This window comes from Larus michahellis, chromosome 8 (assembly GCF_964199755.1).
Source record: "Larus michahellis chromosome 8, bLarMic1.1, whole genome shotgun sequence".
NCBI classification, from domain to species: Eukaryota; Metazoa; Chordata; class Aves; order Charadriiformes; family Laridae; genus Larus; species Larus michahellis.
Window position 1 is genome coordinate 57,591,691 of NC_133903.1, and position 24,254 is coordinate 57,615,944.

General features: G+C 49.7%; 1 protein-coding gene across 3 annotated transcripts; it reads left to right on the top strand.

Moving 5' to 3' along the window:
- The first annotated feature begins 7,908 nt into the window (after positions 1 to 7,908).
- Positions 7,909 to 19,792, top strand: LHX8 (LIM homeobox 8). 3 transcript variants are annotated; one of them, XM_074597492.1, is made up of 9 exons: positions 7,909 to 7,974; positions 8,652 to 8,804; positions 9,089 to 9,247; positions 12,044 to 12,165; positions 13,640 to 13,860; positions 14,326 to 14,429; positions 17,170 to 17,265; positions 18,263 to 18,446; positions 19,190 to 19,786. In XM_074597492.1, the coding sequence occupies exons 2-9, from the start codon at positions 8,724 to 8,726 to the stop codon at positions 19,264 to 19,266; spliced, it is 1,044 nt and encodes a 347-aa protein (XP_074453593.1). In that variant the 5' UTR covers positions 7,909 to 7,974; positions 8,652 to 8,723; the 3' UTR covers positions 19,267 to 19,786. The 3 variants fall into 3 exon arrangements, with proteins under 3 accessions (XP_074453593.1, XP_074453591.1, XP_074453592.1); XM_074597490.1 differs by lacking the exon at positions 7,909 to 7,974 and adding an exon at positions 8,248 to 8,380 and having other exon boundaries at positions 19,190 to 19,792; XM_074597491.1 differs by lacking the exon at positions 7,909 to 7,974 and adding an exon at positions 8,249 to 8,272.
- The last annotated feature ends 4,462 nt before the right edge of the window (positions 19,793 to 24,254 follow it).

A 24,254-nucleotide genomic window follows, 5' to 3' on the forward strand; every position in this document is an offset into this window, starting at 1 on the left:
TGATCATTCGTATCTGCTGCACCAATCATCATTCTAAACCTACTTTCACCATCCATTCATTGTGGAAAGGAGTCCTTCATTGTAACACCTTCTCTGGCCTTTAGATGTAATAGCTGTCTGGTCAGACTCCGTTCTTCTTGTATATACCACCAAGTCATACATAACGTAGCTGAATAGCACATTCATAGCTTCTAGCACTGAATAGAATCCATATGTTCTCCTCTTGTCCCTCCGCAGAGATTTAGCTGTCTGAGATACTTGCTATGGGACCCTGCGTATCCCGTTCAACACCAACATTCAGACATAAAGCAGGATCATATGTCCTGGCCCCTTCCTCCGTGAGAATGCGGGGCGTGATCGGCCACCAGTATGAAAACCCCCCAGAACACTGGCATGAACTGCAGACATACCAAATGCAATGCAATGAAGACAGGATAAATGTAATTTCCATGTCTGAACTCTCTATGATTTTGTCTTACAAGAAAATGCAGGTTCCCAAAATAACAGTGCAAAGCAGACATGGAAGCGCAGCAGAAATCACTGCGGAGTGTAAGCAGTAAAAGAAGAGCAAGCGGGGCCGTTTCCCGCTCTGCTTACAGCCATGGAGGAGGCAAAACCACGCAGACCCTGATGCGAGCGCAGCTGCGGCAGCGGGCATGAGGCAGGGAGGCTCTCAGAGACTCATCTCTCCGCCTGCCAAAATCCCCGACTCCAGCACGACTGGGCTCCACATCCTGCAGCCTTTCAGCAGGTAGAGCAGGGCAAGGTGACGTGTAAACCTGCCCCTGGATGCCATCAGCGGCTGGCTGCTGGGGAGCTAAATGTTTGGGCATTTCTAACACAGCAGCAGAATAGTGTCAGCATTATAGTCTGTGCAACACTGGTGGCAAGTCAGTGCTCCACGGAATTCTAAATTCTCTTTCATCCCATTAGACGCTCTCTCCATGAGAGTTAGATAAATAATTTTTCTCCTGCTCAAGCACCGACATACACATGGTACTAAGAAACAGCAAAACATGAGACGGTGAAGTGCTGCTTTATGTAAAGCTTCTTCCAGGTAATCAGCCAGAGTTGACTCATTTTTGAATGTTTGTTTGCACAGATTAAAACAAACAGTTGCCTTTAAAATCTCCAGTGATTCCCTCTGTTGCTCTCCTTGCTGTCCCAAACTGAAGCAATGAACAGAAGATTATCATTAGATCACGAGTAAAAAAACGTATCTTCTGTCAGACGTTTGTTGTGGAGTACAAAGAGTATTGAGGGGATCCTATAGAGGGTATCACACACACACATCAGTGGCTCTTGGGCCCCACAGAGGGGACAAGCAGTTTCGTGTAGAGCAGTGAGGTGAACAAGAATCCTCCTGTTCGTGCAACCAGTAAACTTTAGGTACTGTTTAATGTGCTGCTTAAATAACCGATTTCTTCTGTTACTTTTTTTCTTCTTTTTTTTTTTAACGTACGCTCAGTGAAACACTCCCTCGCTGCCCTGCAAAAGCAGAGAGACAACAGCCAGGGTGCTGCTGGCCGCAGCAGGAACGGGACTGGATCCCGATCCCCAACGGTTGCAGCCAAGGTCCCACAGCACAAGGCTTCTTCCTAAAGCCACAACGTGCTCACAGATCGGAGATGCACTGTAAATCCTGACCAGCATGCTTTCATGTGTGCACACATTAGTTCATCTAAGAAAACTGCTCGGAACAAGCAAACGGACGGAGGAAGTTGTGTTAAATTTACATGCCATGTCCCCTATCCTGTCCCCTGCACAGAAGCACTGGATTGCTTTCAAGCAGTAAACTAACAAAAGCAGATGTCTGGGCAGAAACACACGCTGTCTGGGCATTTCATGCTGCTCTAGAGCAACATCACTCTGGCACCAGGTAAAATTTCCCCGCTTAGTTCTATGAGTGTCAGTCAAGGGTTAATGTAGCCCTATCTGTGTAAAAACGATAAACTTCTACTTAAAATGCTACACGGAACACCTGCAGCCTCTGCGCTTTCAAAAGAAATGTATTTTATTTCAGAGAATTACAGTAGCACTTTGTGCACACCAGACACAAAATTGTAAATCTTGATTCCCTCCCTGCTTGCAGACACATGCAAACATTTTGGCAATTGTAACCTGTGGGCAGCGAACCCGGATCTTGTTTCTGGAGGTTCGCTGTGGTTTTCAGATCTGGTATGAATGAATCACCTTTTTTCATGAGCTCCCTTCCCAACTAGTCCACTTAGTAAACAAAACATCTCCAGATAGGTAGTCCCAAATGTGCTTGGTTTTTAACAGACATTTTCATTTTAATACACATGCTGAACATTGCATCGACATGCAAAGTCATAAATTAGCTGGGGAAGGCTTTGAAAGCTCACATCCTGAAACAGAGCGAATCTGCCCTTTAATTCACATTGCCAAGAAGAGTCCTCTGTACTGATCCGCCAGGAGAAAGTCACAGCACTGAGTGTGCAACGAGGTACTCATTGTAACGCGCTCAGAGAAGTGTCACGTCCTTAATCATACAGCAACCAAAGTCATTCAAATCCCTGAGTAACAGCCAAAATTTTCAACAGTGGCTAGTGGTTAGGGAGACTGAAGTATTGAAGTGTCAGAGGTAGCACAGCTCCTCAATTCCTAATTTTCACCAACCTAAGCACTACTTGAAGAGAAGTGCCCTGAACATGTCTGCAGCTGAGCTCTGAAAAACTGAAACGCAGACGCTTAGGAGTCCCTGAATAAATGCCAAGCGAAAGCAAGCCCATTCGGAAGGCCCTGGTGTGCTTGCTCAGTGCGCAGTATCTGTGTGGAAAGAGGGCACCGCGGACCACACCACACACCTGCCGACCAGAGCACAGCCTTCGGCATCGAAGAGCAGGATTTTGGCCCCAAGGTAGCAAATATGATTTTTCTCGGAAAAGCACTTGCTCTGCTGTGGGGGAGGGAGTTTTCATTCGCGGAAAGAGGAAACCTCCCGTGCCCGGCGTTCAGCGGCAACGCTCGGATGGGGCCAAAGGGGCAGCCGCCAGCCCCGCTCCTGCGCCGGCTCCAACCCCCTCTTTCGGGGGTCTCACCCGTGAGCGACGGGCGAGCCCCCCCTTGTCGGCAGCCACGGCCCGTCGGGGGTCGCCCCGGGCGCTGGGACCGGTTGCCCGCTGCCGGGGCTGGGTTGCCCGCTGGCGTGCGGTCCCTCCGCAGCCCCCGCGCGTCTCTCTCGCCAGCCCCGTCCCTCCAGCGCCGCTTCCCCGGACACCGCGGGGCTGGCCCCGGTCGCTCCTCCCGTCCGCGCCCCGCGGGGGACGGGGGGGGTTAGCGGGAGGGCGGGAGGGACCGGGGGACAGCGCCAGACCCGGCGGGGGCGGAGCGGGACGGCAGCAGGGAGGCAGTGCGGGGCCGGGGGGGGTGACGCGTGGACAGTGCGGGGCCGGGGCGGGCTGCACGGCGCGGAGGGTGCGCGCAGCCCCGCGGACGCGCTGACCGCCCCCACCAGGAGTGGGGCACCACGGAAAGGACTCCTCGGGGGGAGCCGGGAGGGTTCCGGGTTTGCACAGCCCCCGGTCGGGGTCCCGGCGCAGACCGCCCTCCCGGGCCCCGCTGCGTCCCGCGGGGAGCCGCCGGTGGCACCCCCGCCCCGACCGAGCGGCCACCGGAGCCGCCGGGGGAGCAGAGATCGCTCCCGCGGGGGATCTCTCCTGCTGCTTCGCAAAAGCCCATCCAGGGCGGGGGTTCCTGCGGTGCTCTCCCCCCGCAGGGTCCCCGTCCCCATCGGCGGCGGACAAAGGAGCCGAGCATCTCCCGAGCTCCCGCGGCTCCGGCGGCCCCCGCCTCCCCCCGGCACTCGCGCTTCCATTTGACGGCCCGGGTCTCCTGCCAGAGGAGTGTTTATCCATCGCATAAACAGAAGTGAAAGGAATGAAGCGGGCAGACAGCATCGCTCAGGGGAACCTTTCAGGGCCTTCAGCGCGGAGTTCCCGCGCCGGCAGAGAACGGGACACCCCTACAGCTGCGAAGGCGCAGCGAGCGCTGCAGCCAGGCATTTATAAACAACCCACCACGGCTTCCAGTTTGGTTTTGCCCTCCAGTACGTTAAGGGCAAAACGCTCTTTTACATAATTCGGTCGCTGTTTTAATTTCGTCTGTCCCCAGCACTTTCCCTAACTGAATGACAGCGTGACACAATTAGCACAGACACTTAAAAAGTCAGCTTCCAGATGAAGCATCCACCGCGATTTCAAGAACGCATAGGTGTAACACTCGATTCGAACACGCACAGTTTTCATCCAGACAGGCTGTTCACAGTGCAGGGATCAAGGGGTGAAATAAGTAGATCTGAGTAAATGAAGCAAAATTATTGCAGTTACACACTGGGGTGCCGAAATTACTCCCTGCACTTCCTCCTGCAGCGCAAGGGCCCGTGCTCTAACAAGATGCTGGGCTGCATCCCGCTCTCTTCTTGCCCTCTGCCTGTCGTCCCCCCCCCCGCCGCTTCCAGCCCCCAGGTTTTTTCCTGTAGGGTAAAAAAAAAAAAAAAAAAAAAAAAAAAAGGCAAATTGCATCAAGTTCTGTATGTTGTTGAGGGAACCACTGGCTCAGGAATCCAATTAGGAAATAGAAACTTTTCCCTTTGACTGATCTGGTCACTCACAATTAAGCAACACGGAGCCCCACACTGGAACTGCCACAAACAAAAGCCAGACGTGTGCAGCTTTGGAAGATCCTGGACCCACAAAGCGGAGACAAACAGCCTGGCCCAAGAAACGTGCGTTGCACTGCTTTGGAGAACAACTCATTGGTAAGAGACTGGGTTCGTTCACTTGTCATTAAACCAGCCCGGAACCGAGAACTCAGGGCTAGTCCAAACCCTGAAGCTTTTACGAGTGGCTGGAGCCATGGGGATACAAATTCACAAGGAGCGAGCCCGAAAGTGCTGGCCCCGTGTCCCCGCCTGTGTCCCAGGGCCCACAGAGGCCCCACAGCCCAGGACGCTGCAGATGGAAAACCCCCGATGCCGGCAGGTCTGCAAACGCCAAAGTGCGCGTAAGGAGGTGGCTGAGACAGGAGGGAGCGTGCGGGGAAGTCCCGCAGAAGCTGTCGGCCTGTCCCCTGCGAGCTGTCCCTCCTGCCAGACCGCTCCTGCCGGGGGAGGGGATCGCACGGCCCCCCCCCCCGCCACCACGGAGGGAGCCGACGGCCCGTCAGCGAGCGGGGAGGTGAGACGGCGGGACGCGGGCGGCTCCCGCACCCCCATCCCGAGCCCCGCAGGGCAGACAACGGGAGGGGGCGGCGGGCACCGGCGGACCCCGCAGCGGGAGCCCGGGAGAGCGGCGGGGCCGCTCGGGAGGGCGGTGCGGGGAGGGACGAAGAGGGGGGGCCTCCGCGCGCCCCCGTTGTCCCCCGACAGCCGAGCGAGGCACCGCGACCCGAGCGCTCGCCCGACGGGACCAGCCGCGGACGGGCTTGCCGCGGCCCGAGTCCCGGTGCCCGTTTTCCGTAAGCTGACCACAACGCCGTTTTTAATTCCCCAGCAGACCGGGTTTTAGCGGGAGAACCAGTTTCGCTTGAGCAACCTCCAGAGAGAAACATCGGCCGCACGCACTTGCACTACGGTGCAGGCTTTTAGAAGTCTGTATGCCAAAACCCTCTCGTTAAAAAGACCCCAATTCTCTGCGTTCAGCATTTTCTTCGTGCTGTGCCTTACCGTCAGATATTTACGAGATCTCTCCTATGTGTAAGTGATTAGCACTCCCACCCACACACATCCTCGCGTTACTCGTGAGAGAGAGGAATCGGAACCAGACGCAGCCCCCCCGTCGGAGGGTCCCGGGGGAGCCCCCGCTCCGCTCTCAGCCTCGACAGGAACGGGCCGGGGCCGCCCCCGGCGGGATCCCCTTCCCCCGCTCCGGGGTCCGTCCGCGGGCCCGGCTCCCCCAGCGCGGAGCAGCGGGATTCGAGCAGCGTCGGAGCCCACCGCCCCCCGGTGAGCGGGGAGACGGCGTCGGGGAGGCGAGGGCGCGCAGAAATCGGAAATTCCCGAAAGCCCGCCTGTCTTCGGGTTTTCATCTCCTCCGAAAAAAGGGTGCTGGGAATACTCACTAAAATATCGAGAGCGTGTGACCGAAACGATGAAATTTAGGCTGGACTTCGGAGAGAGCGGTGCTAAGAGCGCACAGGCGAGGCGCGGACCGAACCCGGGCGCTTTCCACCCCGTGCACACTGCAGTGTTTCTGACCTCTGCTCGGAAATAACGCGTCTCCGATAAGCTCGGCAAAACCGCTCACCGCCTGCGGGGCGCCCCCGGCCGCAGCAATAACCCGCCTGACTCCGCGCCGGCTCTCGGGGCGCCTTGACCCCCTGCCCCCCCGCGACCCCGGGGCCGCCGGACCCAGCCCTCGGGGAGGCCCCGGAGCCCCGCAGGGGAACGGCGTGCTCGGCGGCCTGCCCCTCGCTCCGCCGCCGCGGAGACCCCCGCCCCGGAGCCGCGGCGCTCCGCCGCAGGGAGCGCAAAGCGGCGGGGTGGGGGCGGCGGGACGCCCCGGGGGGGGCCGCCGTTCCCTGTTCGGCTGTGCACCGGACGCTGCCGCAACGGAAAATAATACGAAACCCCGAGAAATGTCCCGCACGTTGATCTTCCTCCAACACCCGCTTTGTGAACTCCCGCCGCCCGGTCACAGCCGCCGCGGGGAACACCGGGCGGAGTGACTTTGTTGGCGCCTACTGCGGCATTTTTGAGAGAGAAAAGGTGTATGCGTACAGAAAGGGAGTTATTTCATCGAAATCGAACGCACAGCCCGCCGTGAAGCGCCACGAACTCCCCGAAGGAACCCGCTGCCAGCACAGGACGAGGACGGACGCGCCGCTCGCCGCCGCGGGACAGGACTCGCCGCCCCGGGCTACCGAGGGCGCTGCTGACGGCGGGCCCGCCCGCGCCCCGCGGCACAGCGCGGCGGGGACCCCCGCAGGTGCTCGCCCGCTGTCGCTCTCCTGTCGTACCTCCGATGGTGACGGGCGGGGAGACCGGGGGGGGTCCGTGCTGGACGCGGCTCCGGGCCGAGCCCTCCGCGGACGCGCGTTCCCCCGCCGGAGCCCCCGGGGCTGCAGCGCTCGGACGGCGACGGGGCGGCCCCGGGGCGCGGTCGCCGGGCGAGGGGCGGGTGCCCGGGGCACGGCCGCCTTCCGGGCGAGCGGCCCCGCAGGGCGCGCGCAGACGGGCCTGGCGCCCGCGGGACTCGCCCTGAAAGCCGCCTCCGGGCCAGCGGGGGTGGGGGGGGAACCGGGGCACCCAGGGGACGGCGAGGTCCCGCGTCCGCCCCTCGCGGGGGAGCTGGAGCGGACCCGGCCCGCCGCCCCGGCTCTGCCGCCCCCGGACCGGGCCGGGCCGGCTGTCGGTCGCGCCGAGCCTCGTCGCGGCCAGAACAAAACCCCAAACGCTACTTGCCTCGCTGCAGCAGCGGCTGCTCGGGACACGGGGACCAGATTTAAGCGAAGTTCTGTCCAGGGTCACATCGGTTTTAGCGCTGGACAAACGAGTGACTGACGGGGACGCCCCGGGTTTGCCGGGGCTCGGCACCCCCACTCGTTCAGTTACGGTCCTGCAGGATCGGGTCCCGCGATTTGAAACAACGATCGTAAATTTTACGGGAAGAAGAATACGGGGTTTCTCCTTTCATTCAGCTTCTCAAAAGCAGAACTCCCTTTTACCAAACTTGTCACATTTCTAAGCGTACGGGCAATTCTCTCATTGCCTTACTGAGGTTCTGCAACATGTCTTGCATCTATCGTCAGGCGGAGCTGGAACAAAAGAGAGGGGAGGAAAAATGGAAACATAACGACAAGTTTAATTAAAAACACCTGGCTAGTTAAATACGTGCAGAGAAGCAGACACCCCGGTTATTTACCTCACCTGCGGCGGACAAGCGGCTGCTTTATTCTCCTGCACTGTCCCGAGCACGCCAGCAGCGTTTGGGCGGAGGGGACTCTACGGGGACGGTGTGTGACCGTGAAAAAGGCGAGGCAGCGCCCACGGCCCCTCCGCTGAGAGACACGGTCGAGCGTTCGGGGGGCTGTGGGCAGCCAGCTGCCAGCACCCTCCGTCCGCGGCGCGACCCAAGGCACTGGTGTTAATTAGCGATGTCTGCCGTCTGTCAGGCTTGGTTTCAGAACCGGAGTAACGTCTGCGGCCTTTGGGCAGCTCAGATGCTCCTTTTTTAGCTTAACGAGAAAGGTTTTATCAGGGGATAGCGGAGGCGGCGAGGCGGGTTCGGGGGAGCTACAGGAGCGCGCTGGGGTCCGGATTTCGGCGCTGAAAACCCTTTCCCAACCTTTTCCCAGCCCTGTCCCGTCTACGCGTACTCCCGCTTTCCGCCGCGCCTGTCTCCTCCGCTAACGCGGAGATGTAACTCGAATCTTTGTTTGGAGCGGGGCGGCGGGGGGAAGCGGCAGCAAACGGTGGAGACAAACGGGGGGGGGAGGGAGGGATCCTCTGCCTTTTTTTCGTTGCTGTTTTTTTGTTGTTGTTGTTGGGGTTTTCCCCCCCCGTCCCCCTCCCCCCGCACAAAACCGGGCGCGGGCTCGCTGCCGCCGCGCTGGGAAGGCGGGTTTTGCGCAGGAGGTGAGGCCAGCGCGGCAGGTCCACCCCCTCCAAAACAAAACTTTTTTTCCTGCAGGCGCTGAGCGCAGAGAGCGGGCGCGGGGGGCCGGGGCCGCCCCGCCGGGCTGGTATGCGGTAGGGCAGGGCCATGTATTGGAAGAGTGACCCGATGTTCGTCTGTAGGCTGGAGGACAAGGACCTGCCCGCGCTGGGCGGCCCCTCGGAGAAGGTGCGCGGGGCGGCGGGGAGGGGGCGGGCGCGGCGCCGGTGCCCGGCGCGGGGTGGCCGCTCTGCGAGTCCGCCGGTCCCCGCCGCCGCTCCGGACGCTCTGCGGGTCCGCCGGTCCCGGGCGCGGCCCCTCTGCTCGGCCCCGCGGGGAAGCTCCGGCACCGGGAGGTACCGGCGGGTCCCGCAGGCGGCGGCTCCGCCGGTCCCGCGACCCCCGGCGCTGCCGGTGCGGGCGGCGGCCGCCGTCGGGCCGGCGCTGACCGCGCTCTCCGTGCGCTCCCGCAGGCCAGCCCCGCAGCGGCCGACGAGGACTCCTGCTCATCCTCCGCCGCCCTCTCGCCCTCCTCCTCGCCGCGGTCCATGGCCTCGGGCTCCGGCTGCGCCCCCAGCAAGTGCGTGTGCAGCAGCTGCGGCCTGGAGATCGTGGACAAGTACCTGCTGAAGGTAAGAGCCACCAGCCCGGGGCCCGCCGCCGGCGGCAGCGTCTCCCCGGTGCGGCGGCTGCCGCCCGGGAGGGTCCCCGCGGGGCGGCGCCCGGCGAGCCCCACGGGGCCGGGCTCAGCGGCTCCGAGGAAACTCGCCCCGTCCCCGCTCCGCCTCCCCGAACCGTCGTCCCGCGGCTGCTCGGGCTGTCGCATCTGTCGCGACAGAGCGCCCGTTCCGCCGCGCGTCCCCCAGCTGCGAGCGGAGTCGCTGCGCAGACGGGAGCGGTCAAAGGCGAGGCGTTCGTTGTGTGCGGGACGGCGGGACTCGGGCCCGGGGAAGAACGGAACCGCGGCTCGTGGTCCGGGGGACGCCGCTCGGGTTGGGTTTTTTTGACGCGCTGTGAGAGAGAGAAGGGAGGAAAAGCTGGCGGTTCAGGACGCGGGTAACCTCCTCGCTGTGCTTCACGCTGCTGGGGAAGCGGTGGAGCTGTGACCGACTTGTTACTAGCTAAAACATCTTCTCGTGGGGTGTCGTGAATCTCAAAGCAAAAGTGCCTCTTGAGAAACGTGGAAATAAATTATTCCTTTAAAAGGTGGTCTAGTAAGGAAACAAGCTGGGTGATTGCCGGGTAGTTTTGCTAGCCTTGGCATTCAGGACTGAGCAAGAGATTTAAAAACAAACAAAACCATGTGACTTTAAACATAAAGTGTTAATGTGTCTGCCAGGGGGGCTCTTTTCCTTCTGTATTACAGACATTAAAATCATCCTGATCAGAGTTTTGCCCTCTCTCCTTTCAAAAGTTAAATCAGACGGTCATGCTAGAAGTCGTTCGATTGCCCTAGATGCAGCCTTAAATAAAGCCGTTGTATATTCTGCAAAGTGAAAGTCGGTAACGCCGCTGAAAGCGTCTCGGTGTTACTGTTAGATGCTTTGCTTAGATCTCGGCTGGGGTGAGGAGGTCAGAGGAAGGTGTATGCTGGGTTGGTGTTCATTTAGAACAGGGTAGGTGCAGGTGTGGGGGAGCTGTTATGCACCTTTTGTTCTAGTAAATCCCAGCCGGGCTCGCACAGGAGTAGTGCGGCAGGACTGGGAGCAGAGTTGACTTGAACTTGGTTCCAGTCCCACTAACTCCAGTGACGTTTCGGTAGCTCGTTTACTGATTGTTGCTGTCTCCTGTCTGAACAACTAGGATAATGTGGCTTGGAGCAAAAGACCTCTAAATGATTTAGCCTTAAGTTTAAATTAGCTGTTACTGCTTCCTGCGTAGGCAGAGGGAGAGGGGAATCTGTGCTGGTAAACTGGTGTATCTTGCTGATCATCAGCAGTATGTCTTCAGCCCTTAAATTAATAAGGATGTAGACGGGCAACATCAAATGGGACAACTATCAAAGCTACTGATGTCCTGTTCTGTGGCGGAGTACTGTGCTCTGAGGAGCCGGCAGTGAGCTGAGCTTTGCGTGGCTGGGACGTCGGCTCTGGCGTTGTGGAGCTGCTGGCGGGCTCCTCACACGGCCCTTCACTTGGGGACCCTTCACAAGGGCCACTGCCCTGGTCTGCTGCAGGACAGCAGCTTTGGGAAATACTTGGGAGGATCAGTTTGGTGACAGCTGCTATCAACAGTTTCATATTACAGTGTGGTGTAAATTCGTCAGTGTGCAGGAAGATGGCTGCCAACCAGGATAACAGTTGGGAGAACGTTGGGCAACTGCAAACGCGATGTTAGAACCTGAAGAATGACTGAAATGGGTGATTCCAGCATGAGTGTTGGAGCCAATACCTCGCTTTCTCTGCGGTTTGTCTGGCAGTGTTCTGATGAAAAGCACATCCTGGATTATCTCAAATCTGCTGCTTTGCCACAGGCAATATACCGGCTGTTTGCTGTGAGATGAGAAATTGGCTCAGAAAACTGAAAAAGAAAAAAAGAAGTCTAAACTTACGTATTGTTTGGTTTACAGAATTTCTCCTATGCAGCATGGGATTATCCAGAGGGTTATTACTTAATTGTTACGGTCATTGGGAGTCTTGGGTTTTCAAATTATTGAAGTTATTTAGCTGATGTGTGATGTACGATGTCTGCATGACAGAGAGCTCTCTTTATAGGAATGAAGAAATGAAAATAATTGCACTCAATTTATTTGCCCAAAAATTATATGTGAGTGTTCAAAACTGCTGATTTCTGCTGCTTTCCATGACTATGTCTGGTTTCACTATGGAGTTACATGTTAAAGAATTGTTGAATTTGCTATTAAAATAACTGCTGATGTTTTGAAACTCTCACTCCATTCACTAATTTTGCTTTAGCAGAAACCTGGCAAACAAAGATGTGGTTCATGGTGTGTTTCTAGTTGACAGACTTCCCCCCCAATACTTGCATTTTAAAATTTCAAATCACTTTGCAAAGTTTGTTCTTTGCTAAGCAGGGCTTTTTACAGACTAGGAAATAAAAGCACGTAAGTTAGCTGCCTCCCCAAGGTCATGCGAGGCCAGAACTCGCTCTGTTACTCCAAGGCTGTGAGAACAGAACTGGGCACAAAATATCTACGTGGAACTTGAATCTCTTGCTTCCCCTTCTGGTGCTTTTAATTACAAACCTCTGAAAGCTTATTCTGAAGACCTCAGTCAAATTAATTAACCCTTAATATGCATGCAGTTCTACAGGAAAAATGTTTTGCCTTGAAGATAAATTTTCTGTGAGTCATGGTACCTGTCACTTCTGGCCTTGTCTGTATGGATGGAAAAATGTTTTTTGTAAATATGGAATATAATAATGGTAGCACAAACGTTGAGGGGTGTTTTCCTTTTGTGCGTTTGCAGGTAAACGACCTCTGCTGGCACGTGCGCTGTCTCTCATGCAGTGTCTGCAGAACGTCTCTAGGAAGGCATACCAGCTGTTACATCAAAGATAAAGATATCTTCTGCAAACTTGATTATTTCAGGTATATCATACAGTAATACCATTTTATTAGATAACATATTACACTTGCGTGTTACTTCTTACTTCAGCCGCAACTAAAATGTGCGTTTAGGCCCTTTGTGTCTTATTTGCTGGGTTTATTTTCAGTGGTTAAAGTCTGACATTTCTCTCCGAGGGGCTTGGGAGACCCCAGGTCTGTCTAATGTAACAGCGGAGTCCCCCCTTGCTCCCTCCGCCGTTACGCACAGCTACTGCACTTATGCAGTAATTTAGCGCTGTACACCCGTGGGGGGACTCAGTCCCTGCCGCAGTGATGTTGTAAAGCTGTTGTGTGTGCACGGAATCATCCTCGGGTGATGCCAGTGGAGGATACAAGGCAGAGTTGGGATGATGCCCGTTTGGACTAGACCCCGCTGGTATCGCGTGGGACTACAAAACCAACCCAGAATAAATCCCATCATCTTTAAAAGAAGCTTTCAGCAGTGGTACCTTTCTGTGATGAACTTGATTTAGAATATGAAGCATTCTTCAAGATTAAGGTCTAATCCTGTAAGAAAGAATATTATTGATTCATACTGGCATTGAAAGTACTCATGATACAAAATCTTCGGTCTAGAAAGTAGCAAAAAAATTTGGTGTGATTGCTAGTGCTTCCCCAGACCAAACTATTTATGGGATTCTTTCCTGTGTAGTGGATGGATTGTGTCCAGCTAGTCAGTTTTGACACGGAGAGAGAGGGAGGGGGCAGGCTGGATACTGCGAACTGGAAAAACAAAGTTTTGTGGGACTTCAAAAAAAGAATTTATGAGTCTGCAAAGATTTTCAGGACGAATTCTTATCTACATAATCAACATATCTTGGTGGCTACTTTCCTCTTCAAAGAGAAATATTCTACTGTAGTAAGTACTTGCAGATATTTGAATTTCTTTTAAAATCATAATGTGATAGTAATTAAGGAAATAACTATGAAGATACGGGTTTTCCCCCTTCTCCCGCTGAAGGGAACCGAATGATTAGTGAAGGATGATGTAGCTAAATATAACAACTCAGACTACCACTACAGTAAGGGGAAATATATTTGGGAGATATAATTGGGAGATTGGGAGAGTTATAGTAATTGGGAGAACTTTGAACGCAAAGTCAGCCTTTTCTGTCTCCCACTCACAGCTTTTTTAAGAGTAATTATTTTTATAAAAGGAAAGATGAAGACTTGTGAATTCATGTAGCAGTTAGGATGTTTCAGTTTTACCCTTTGCCTTATGAAAATACTGACTTCTGTGGTTCAGTGGTGGTCTTACCTTAAACTCTCAGATACAAACTTGCTGATTTTTTGCGATGAAAACACAGTTGTGCCGTCGCCTCGTCCCTGGTGGTCAGCCTGTTTGCTGGGGGTCTCGTCCGCGCTGCCTCATCCCAGTTGCCTGTGGCCCCCCCAGCATCACCCTCCTGCGGTCGGTGCCGGTGGCCTCACCCCGCAGTGGCCGCTGTCGTTGCAGGCGATACGGCACCCGCTGCTCGCGCTGCGGGCGGCACATCCACTCCACCGACTGGGTCCGGCGGGCGAAAGGAAACGTCTACCACCTGGCATGCTTTGCCTGCTTCTCCTGCAAACGGCAGCTTTCTACAGGAGAGGAGTTCGCTTTGGTTGAAGAGAAAGTCCTCTGTAGAGTACATTACGACTGCATGTTGGACAACCTGAAAAGAGAAGTTGAAAATGGTAACATGCTGCCTTTGTGAAGAACTGTGTTTGTGGTTTAGTTTTAATTAAATTGTTGCGTTTTACTTCATCTTCCTTATTAAGAGGTAATTACCTAGCTTTACTAAGGCTGGAAGCACAGGTTCTTGAATTAAAATAATGTGTAAATTATTTGATGTTTTAATTCTTTTTTAAGTTTGTATAACTTGTTTTCTGTCCTAAGGAAAAGAAAGCAGGAGCATATCTAGTTGGTAAAATAACATGCTGGATCTATTCCTTCCCTTGCTTGCAAGGGAGTCGTTTGGGCTGTAATGGGTAATAGGGATGGATCAATTTAACTTTGAACAGAATATGGATTTTTTTTTTTTTAAGTTGAAATTCATCTGGCTGAATAACTGTTGGTTATTGTCGGAGGATGGTCTGACTTAGGAATAACATCACTTTGAATGTTTAGCAGACGGTGGTGTTTTCTTTTTAATGCTTCAGGTAATGGGATTAGCGTGGAAGGAGCGTTACTAACAGAACAAGATGTCAATCATCCAAAACCAGCAAAAAGAGCTCGGACCAGCTTCACGGCAGACCAGCTCCAGGTAGAGGCAGTGCTGAGAACTTGCACAGATGTAGGTTTACGCGGGACGTCGGTGCTGAACCGATAGGAAATCGGATGCATATGGGGGGAAAGAAAAAGCTTGCGTGCTTTCAACTATTTCATAAACTATCAAGACACAGCATGTTTCTGGAATTGTTTGTTAGCTTCAGCAGTTTAATATGAAATAGTTACTCTTCAAGCTTTTTATTTCCCTGGGGGCAGCTAGTAATTCCGCAGGGTGGAAATAAAAAGGTTGTTCTATTTTGATTGCTCAATGAAATCTATTTTATCAGGCATTTACATCGCTACACATAATAAAGACAAAATATTTCTAGAATTATGTAATGTGAAGAGCTGTACTGAAGATGGGTACTGTATATGACTTCAAGACATTAACAGGGTGGAAGTTTGGATTTTGTTGTAGTGCGCAATAAGGGCTGCAAAAGATTGCGTTCTCAAAACAGGTGAGTATCGTGGGTTCCTGTTTATATTCGCACGAACACAGGTTGACTCCTGTCAACACCTGTGTCTTGCTTTGCTTTGGTTTGTAGAGAAGATGGGGAGGAGTTGTGCATTCATTTCTTGATTGCCCTTTTTCCTCCTAAGGCAGTTCTCCTCGATACTTGCTTTTTAGATCATATGTTATAGTCCTGGCTATAATTCTGTACACCAGGAAGAGAGACTATCAACAGGGACTCGTCTTTGCTTTCCTTCCTTTTCTTCTTCCTCTTCTCCCAGCCCTTCCAAAATGCTTCACGTGCTGATTTCCTCAAAGTGTCTTTGAGCTTTGCCTGTTAAAAATACACCGAAGCCAGTGTAGTTCTTGGTGTTGTATTTCAAGGCGTAGCCTTAGTGTTCAATGCTGCACATTTAAGGGAAAAAACACACTTTTTTCATAGAGAGAGGTGGAGTGAAATACAGGGAAAGTGCATTTGAAGTACTTGGCAAGAGTTAACTCATCTTTAAGGCAGTCCAGAGCTATTTAACCCTCTGGATCACCGCTTCCCTTAAATTAGCTTTCTAGGGAAAACCACCATGTCCAGGGCCAGCTGCCCAAGAAAGGGGCAGTGGTGAGACCAGATTTAGAGGTTTCAGACCAGATTTAGAGGTTTCAGCCTGTAGCAGTAAGGAAGCTGCAGCTTTCTACCTAATCCTAGCTACACATCCCTGCTTTCAGTTTACAACGTGTCTGCGAATTTCTGGTCACGTGTGGCCACTGCACCATTCATTTTATACTGCCTCAGTGAGTTCTGTTTTTTTGGCCTTTCCTCCTCTTGTTCATGGTGAAAGCAGTTGAGAAAAACTGAAGTTCAGGTATAATAACACAGGTGAGGCATTTAAGCAGTGCTGTACAACGTGGCATGGGGCTGTTCAAAGCTTGCTTTGTGACTTCAGCCGTGGCTGAAGACAGAATGTGGCATTAATGCGAAACAAGCGTGTTAGGAATAACCTGGCAAGGAGTCTGGACATCAGGCTTGAACTCCCGTGAAAGGGAACTTTCTTTTCCAGCAGTAGCTGAAGGGCAGATAGACCCAGCCATCAGGGCAGGAACTGTATTCAAGGGCTTCTGCCTGTTTGCTGTCAATGGAACTTCCATGTTCCTTTCTTTTCCTGTTTTAAATAGGTTGTACCCTACTCCAGCAGGTGTTTGAGATCTCAGGGCCTCTTATTAATGACACTTGCTTTCTGCTTGGTGCATCTGACTCTCTAGCTGTCCTTGATGCCCGAAAGAGAAGCGTCAGAGGGATAAGCGACTGTCAGAGTAGTAACACACCTCGTGAAGAACTTGTACAAAAGGATGTCCTCACTTTTTGATGTCTTTGTATGAAACAGTAGGAAAGTAAATAGTTTCATCATTTCTGGATGTGGAGGGAAGTAGTCTGAATCTTCAAAGATGGAGCCAGGCAAACTTTGCAGTCCATCATGGGACAAAATCCAGAAATGGGAAACTAAATCCAGAAATGGGAAACTACAGTTCACTAAGTTGCTGAAGATACTCCAGGAATTCATGAAGCCCTGCTTCCTTAAAGAAGGTAAACTCTTACAGGCTCTCAAACTGTTCAGGATCAGGCCAAGTTGATACCTACTTCCTCAGAAAAAAAAAAATAAATCATATCCTAATGACTTGTCTTCAATTTTCTGTAAAAACAATGAGTGTAACCAAACAATTACACAGTGCAGGTCAGCCAAGGTGGGGCCTCTGTGTTCCTCAGGTCAGCTCAAGGTGAAGGAGGCACAAAGGGCTTCCCAGTCGCACCCTCCGCGCGGCTGCACAGAGGGTAAAGTTGCCCCATGTAAGATGAAATGCAGGTCGTGACTGACGAGCCAAGAGGTGGATCGAAGCTCTCTGTGCTGTTGGTCTGCTGCTGTAGACCTTCTCTTTATCAAGCGTGTTTTAACTGTTTTGCCAGGGAATTTTGTCCCACAGACTGTAACACAATCATAACAAAGCACCTCCTTTGTTTTTTACCACTGCCATGCAGAATTAATTTCTTTCGTTTCTGGTAAATGTCTCAGTTCAGTTAAGCATAGTAAGGGGCTTGTATTTTTGGCTTTTTGGGTTTGTGGGATTCCTTTTTTTTTTTTTTTCCCCTTAATGTATTGGGGACTGTCTGGGCACTGTTGATTACAACAGTTTCCTAAAAACAGTCAAGGAGTAGGGCTCCGGCTGAGAGGAGTCTCTAATGCCACTCTCAGGGCTGCACACAAAAGCCCCGCAATCTCTTTTCTTGCCTTTTCAGGTTATGCAAGCACAGTTTGCTCAGGACAACAATCCAGATGCACAAACGCTTCAGAAACTGGCAGAAAGAACAGGCTTGAGCAGGCGTGTTATACAGGTAACCCTGCAAAGCTACTTGAACAGCAAAGCCTGGTAGTCGGCCACTGGAAACACTTAATGACAATCTTTTCTGTGTAGTTATTCTGAGACGGAAAAAGATCTAATCTGGCAGTTTTAACATAACATGTTTGTTCTAGACCTATTCCTGACTAAGGGTGGTGTCTGAAATTAATTTGGAAAACTTGCTGTATTCCTCTTGCACTTCGTGTGGAGGATCAATGGTCTCCCAGGAAGAAACTTCTCAGGCTAAATGGCGTAGGAATTGGCACCAAGCTCTTCTAAAGATAAATCTCTGACTTCAATAGCCTGTTCTTAAGGCCCGCGCTCTTTTTGAAAATGGCTTGTGGTACGATGCGTTAGGAGTAAGTAAGTACCTAGTGACCTGTTCTGGAGAGCAGAGTACCCGTGTACCCACGTCATCCAAAACTGAGAAACACAAGCTTAGAATCTTTACTTGACAATGACTCTCTGAAAACATTATATGCATGTGCTTTTTATACATAAATATTATTTTTTAAAATACATATATTATATATTTATATGTTTATATAAGTAAAAATAAGTTTGTGGTTCCTGTGGCTCATTCTAGCCTAGAAGATTGGCAGAGTGCTGCCATAGGAATGAGGCATCTCACAGCTGTGATCAAGCCTTAAAAAAGTGGGAGCTTTCACAGTTCTCCACATGAGAAGGCAAATGGGTGTCCTGTGCCCCCTTGCCTGGCTGTTACTGGTGCTGGGGCAGGGAAATGGCCGTGTCCTGTTGGGTGCCCAGGGCAGCAGCCCCTCCCCCACCTCTCCCAGAGCTTTTCCTGGCTTGACCACGCTCATTCGAGGCTCCGTGTCTAGGTTTAGGATGAGTACTTCTTCATTTGGGCTGTTAAAGGCCCAGTTAACTAATTGAATTCCGATGAAGTTAGAATGCTGAGGTTTTTATTATGCTAATGTGGAAACAGAATGCAATCTATCAACATGATGTAAATTTTTCTCCCTTTTCAGGTGTGGTTTCAAAATTGCAGAGCACGCCATAAGAAGCACGTTAGTCCTAATCACTCGTCTACTGCTCCCGTCACAGCAGTTCAGCCCTCCAGGCTGTCTCCACCCATGTTAGAAGAAATGGCGTATTCTGCCTACGTACCCCAGGACGGGACTATGTTAACTGCTCTACACAGCTACATGGATGGTAGGTGGGACAACTTCGCATGCCCAAGTAAAATTGTTATCGGCCATAGCAAGAACAGTTTACCAAGTGTTGATTAAAGAAACATAATGGGTTTCTGATTTCTGGTATTCTTTATAAAATATCTTAATACTGTAGTTGCTATCTGCACCTCACCAAGGAGGGTGCCTCTTCAAGCTGTAAGAGCCTAGCTGAAGATCTGGGTATGAAGACCACTTTTTGTACTTCCTCCAGACTATGAATACTAGTAATAAGAAATCAAACACTTTTTTTGAATGTCCATGCCACCTCTTTTAGTGATATGTAATTTTAATGAAAACTGTTTACCACCTGCTCCCTGACTCTTGCCCCAGGACCGTAGGTTGCTCAATCCAGTACCTCACTGGAAACTGCAGGCTCCCTCATTAACACACGCTGGGGGGGAGCCTGGTGGTCAAAATTGTGTTTCGGTCATTGTGTGTCCTGTGACCCAGCAAGTCAACAGTGGTGGCTTGTATCTGTGATTAGGGGAGACTGCGGAGGTTTTGGGAGAACTAGACTGAGCCACGTGTGGCCTGAGCTTATTTTTGTCCAAATAAGCATTGCGAGGTGGGCTGTGGGCGCAGGAGGGGGGGGCTGCTGGCCTGGGGGGAGCAGAGCTGCGGTGGCTGGGGCCGGGGAGCTGTTGTTACCCAATGGGATTTACTAGCTTGTCATCTTTTTCTACCTCCAATGAAGCTGACCAGTAAATATTTCTGTTTTTGTAGCTCATTCACCTACAGCTCTTGGACTACAGCCTTTGCTCCCCCACTCAATGACACAACTGCCAATAAGTCACACCTAAATCCTCTTGGTCAGGGATATAAGCTATTAAGGATGTAATCTTAAGTCATTTATTGTGTATTAAAAATATCATTGGAAAGATATTAATGTTAACTTTTTATTTAACATCTAAAGCATTTCCAAGATTGTTTTTGCTGCCCAGGTATGTAAGTATATTTAGCCTGCAAGACACTTTTATGGATTCTGCATAAATAACTATTACACTGTTTACAAGCCTTATTAAACACCTTTTTGTATTGTCTGGAAGTAGTCCACTCTAGTTATGTGTGTGTTAATTTATTTGTCATCAAAAGAGCACTTTGCCTAAAAGAAAGGACTGACAATTGTGCAAAATGTTTACAATTCTTTGTGAAATTGTAGTTTATCATTAGTTTGTATCTGTAAGTTATTGCTAAAAATATTACCTGTATTTGAGTTGTATACAGCCGTTATGTTAAAGCTTATTTCTGTGAGTTTACAAATATAAATTTTGGTTGCAAATATTTTCAAAATGAACTGAATAAAGTTTCTGCTGTAGCATGCCAAGCAAAAATGTTGCTGTGTTTATGGCTGAACTGTGATCATTTGTCAAGTGCTTAACTTGAATCTTCAATTTTAAGAGAAGGTCCCTGATGTACTCGGGTCACTACACCAAATTCTTTCAGAAGTGTTCACATCTGTCTCACCTGGTTTTAAAAATCCTTTAATGGGGTTAGGTGGGTCTTGGAACACCCCAAATAGGTACTTCTTTAAAGTAAGTGTACGCAAAACAGTGCCGCTCCCGAGGGTGAGGATGCACAGCTTTAGGGTGAGGGAAACGGTGGGTGTATACGACAGATTTTTAACTGTGACTTAAGTCAGAGACCCTAAATTCGCGTCTGTTGTAACACTGAATTTTTACTACTCCAGCTTCTGTTTTCTTCAGTGGTTTTATGTTGTGATTTTCTTAAGCAGGATGGTAACCAATATGTGATACTTAAACAGAGTTTGCATTTTTAAAGTAAAATCTAGTTCAGTATTTTAACTGACCTGTATCAGCCTGCATATGAACAGAGACTGGAATTCAGTCAAAGGCAGAAAAGTGTACTTTGTTTTAAACTGTGCTAAGACTCGATTGCAGAGCGTGTTTTGGTACACTGATTAGATGGACAGAGGCTAGTCCACACCGTCAATCTGACTGACTCTTGTCTTCACAGACTAGTTTCCCTCAAGGATTTAAGATGAGTAGACCCCATCTGCACACCTAAACTTTCCTTGCATCAAAAGGAAATCGTACTCTTGAAGGTGTGTCCATACCCTTTTCCTCTCTGAACTATGGTTTAGTGTCTTGTCTGTGAAATCTCTTACCTGTCCTGGTCAGATCACTTCAACATGGAAAATGTAGTATTCTCCCTGCCACCATGGAAAGATACGATGGCTTTTGAGAGCATAACTTTAATGGCAAGCTCTGAATTATTCAAGTTCCATAAATTAAACGTTGCCACTGTTTCAAGTGCTACTTGTAGGTGTCTGAGATAATCCGAGTAGCAAAAGCAATCTGTCTGCACTCTCACAGGGGTTCATCTAGGCTAATATTATCCTGACACTTTTTTTTTTCCACAAAACACTTGAAAGATGTGGGGTGTTGTGCGACTTGGCTGACTTTACACTTTATTCTCTCACTTCTTAGTGCGATACTCCGGGTGGAATGCTGAATTCAGTATGTGGTCTCTGGTACCTGAGCGAGCTCCGTGTATCTGCAGGATACAAAACTGCACGCATAGCAGTAGACAAACTGGTTTTTGTTCATTTGTTGAGTCTGATATGCAAATAGGACAACCTTACTGCTGAAGTTTTACTAGTTAAATGCTAAATAATGCTAATTTAGCTTTTAACATAACTTGGCAATTTTAATATACTATTCAGTTGCCTTGTTTTAAAATGAAACTGGACTTACATCAAGTCCCTCTCAAGAAAAGCAATTATGCACTCTAATTTGAAGGACTAAGCAGCTTCAGGATGCCTGAAACAAAGTAAGTCTAAGCTTATTTATGAAACACCCCCTTCTCTTCAGTTCCCAAGTCAGTGCAAGATTAAAGTAAATAGGGAGCAATTTTCCCATATCCCTGTGAAAATAGGAAGCAGGAGAATTCATCTTTTGCTACTGTGAATGCTTCAGCAGCTGTTTGTAAGTGTGGCTGGGAAAATGTAAAGCTGAAAATGGGAAGCTCCAGGAGGGAATCTGGACTTTTGGGTCTCCCCTTCGGGGATGTTGGAGCTGTGCCGCTGTTGGGCTGCATGGGGCTGACGAGGCACCTGGAAAACCAAGGTTTGGTCAGGTTTTGGTTGCTGCTCTCGGCTGAAGCTGCTGCTGTAGCCTGTTTTATCCTCTTCTGTTGGTTATGTGCTGGGTTGCATTTGTGACTTCGCTGAGCTCTTCTGACCCCGGAGCCATCCTTACTGCTTCCTGCTGTTTAACAATGTAACTCGGATATTGCCATGATGAGGAAATTCATGTTTCTCTTTACAGGAAGAGATGCAGCTACAGCAGAACATGTGCTCTGCCGAGTCAGCACCTTTTAGACCGCACAGGTTCAATTTAAAATTGAAATGTTGTATGTAATTAGCGTATGAAATAAATTGCTCATAATATCTCACTTAAAAGTGATGTGTCTTGAATGGAGAACAGCATAGAGCTCTGCCTAGTGCTTGGCTACGTGGTGCTTTTGCGGAGAACTGTGTTTATAATGTATTCCCTGTGATCCCAACGTGTTTAGCCTAGAAGGTAAGGACGATCATGCGGCACTTGCTTACGTGCATGTGCAATGTACCTTAAGAAATCCAAAATGGAACTGATGATGCAAACCATATTTTGCATCAAGAGGTTGTCAAAGGAAGAAATATCACTAAAAAAGTTAAAGTTTTGTCTCAAAAGTACTGTGAGAAGCCTGGCTGTCGTCTTCCCCTCCTTTTCCTCTTCCTTCCCTGACCTGTCTAACCAACGCAGTTTGGCACTGGATCACATTTGTTATATTCAACCTGCTGTGGGAGGAGGGAGAGATCTAGATGAAAAATATTGTCCTGGTGCAAATTTCACAGAATCTCCAAAGGATGTCTATTATTAGAAGTTGTTATAAAGAAATAGTCTATTGCTACAGTATCGTTGAGATCTCTTAGAAATATTTCAAACTTTAAAATTAAATGAAATACTGGAATGTGGATGCTTTGAAATTCCAGCTATTCACTGGAAATAGGGGCTTATGTTCCTATAAAATAAATCTGAAAAGTACTCAGGCATTCTCTAGCCTGCTTTTCACCCCAAGGCACAATGAAATATCTTAGCTACTGCTAGTAGAGATGTTTGACTAATCTGCTCTTAAATGTCTCCAATAATAGAAATTTTTACAGGCTCCACAGGAAACCTGGCGTTTTCTTCGGAGGAAAAAAAAAACCAACCCAAAACAAAAAAACCCAGTCATCTCCTCCCGGCCAAACAAAGCCAATTAGTTACTCATCTAACACTGCCCTCCTCCTTCTGTTTGTGACTAGCTGTTGTCTCCTGCTTACCATTCTCCATAGCTCATTGCAACCCAGGTAAGCAGCTTCTATTTTACCATACTGAATTTCACCCCGCTTCTTTCTTACTATGTCTCAATTAACTAAATAATTAGCTAAAATACTGACTAAACCCTGATCCTTCAGTAATTCCATTTTTTAAACAGGAGAATGTGTTGTGTGAACTGCTTACAATGACTTAGTTTCTGACTTTCCTATCCTAGGTTATTTCCCTATCTTGGTTGTATCAGACTGACACGTGCAGCTTCTTGCTCACGCGCCCAGCATCACCCTTGCTAAAAAGAGGTTGAGCCAATTTGATGGTCTCATTGTTTGCATTCTTGTTATTGCTGGTGTGGTTAAGATTTTAAAATTCCTGAATAAAATTAATAGACTGACATGAAATTGCATTATTGGATTCCCTGGCTTTCCTCTGCCCGTTTCCTGGGCTCCCAGCACTGTACCAATTCTTCTGTCCCCTGGTGTCTCTCAAAACCAAGAGTTAATGGTTTGGAGAGGTTTCTGTCTGGCTCAACTCTCCTAGCACAAAGCGCAGCAGGCCCACGCTACCCAAAACCGTTTAGTTTGTAATCATCTAGAGAGCTCGCTTTTGTTGGCTTTGGTATTAACTGTGCTACTGACTTGTTCATAGATTTCTTTTTATGTTTGTTTGTTTGGGGGTTTTTTTTGGTCAAAACTGATACAGGTGAAGGTCTAGTTTGGCCCTCTCGTATTCTCTGGCTGTAGTTTTGACTGAGTTAACAGATCAGCACTAGCCTTGCTCTTGATTAGATGTATTAATAAATGTACACAATGCTGTTTTCTTTCCCCTTGCTGATATTTGCTAATGCTGCCTGATTTCGTAAATTGGCTTTTTGGCCAGAAGTTCATGTTAATTTTTATATTTGCGCTACAGTAACCGTAACTACTTTCTGCATCCTTTCTATGATTACACCTGAAGTTGAAGAGTTACTTAAAGTTTAGGCAAGTTGGTCTTATTACACTTCCACCTTTCCTTTAAATATTCCTTTTTTGTAAGTATAGATAATTTATGAACAGTTTTAATTTCTGAAGAAACTGATGATTCTTGTCTCCACGCTCCTCCCCCCCCCCAGATTGTACAGCTCAGCCCTGGGTTTGTGGTGTGTCTTCTTGAACCCCTGTGTTCTCATCTTGCAATGCACCACTCCTTAGAACTGGCAAAGTTAGGAGGATGCGTGGTCAAAGTAGGTGTACAAGGAATAATGTCTTCATAAAAGACAGATTCCAGGAATATTTTGACACATTCATCTGTGCTTTTGTCTCCCTTTTCCTTGTCTTTTTTTTTAAATTACATTGCACTTAAAATCATTACTGATTTAAAAGTCACAGTAGTCTCTGACAGGTAAAATCAATTTTGTCCATAATCCAGCATGACAGCTGGTTTTTGGTGGAAGTATAGATCGTTGACGTGAAGGTTGCAAGCTGGAGTGTTTA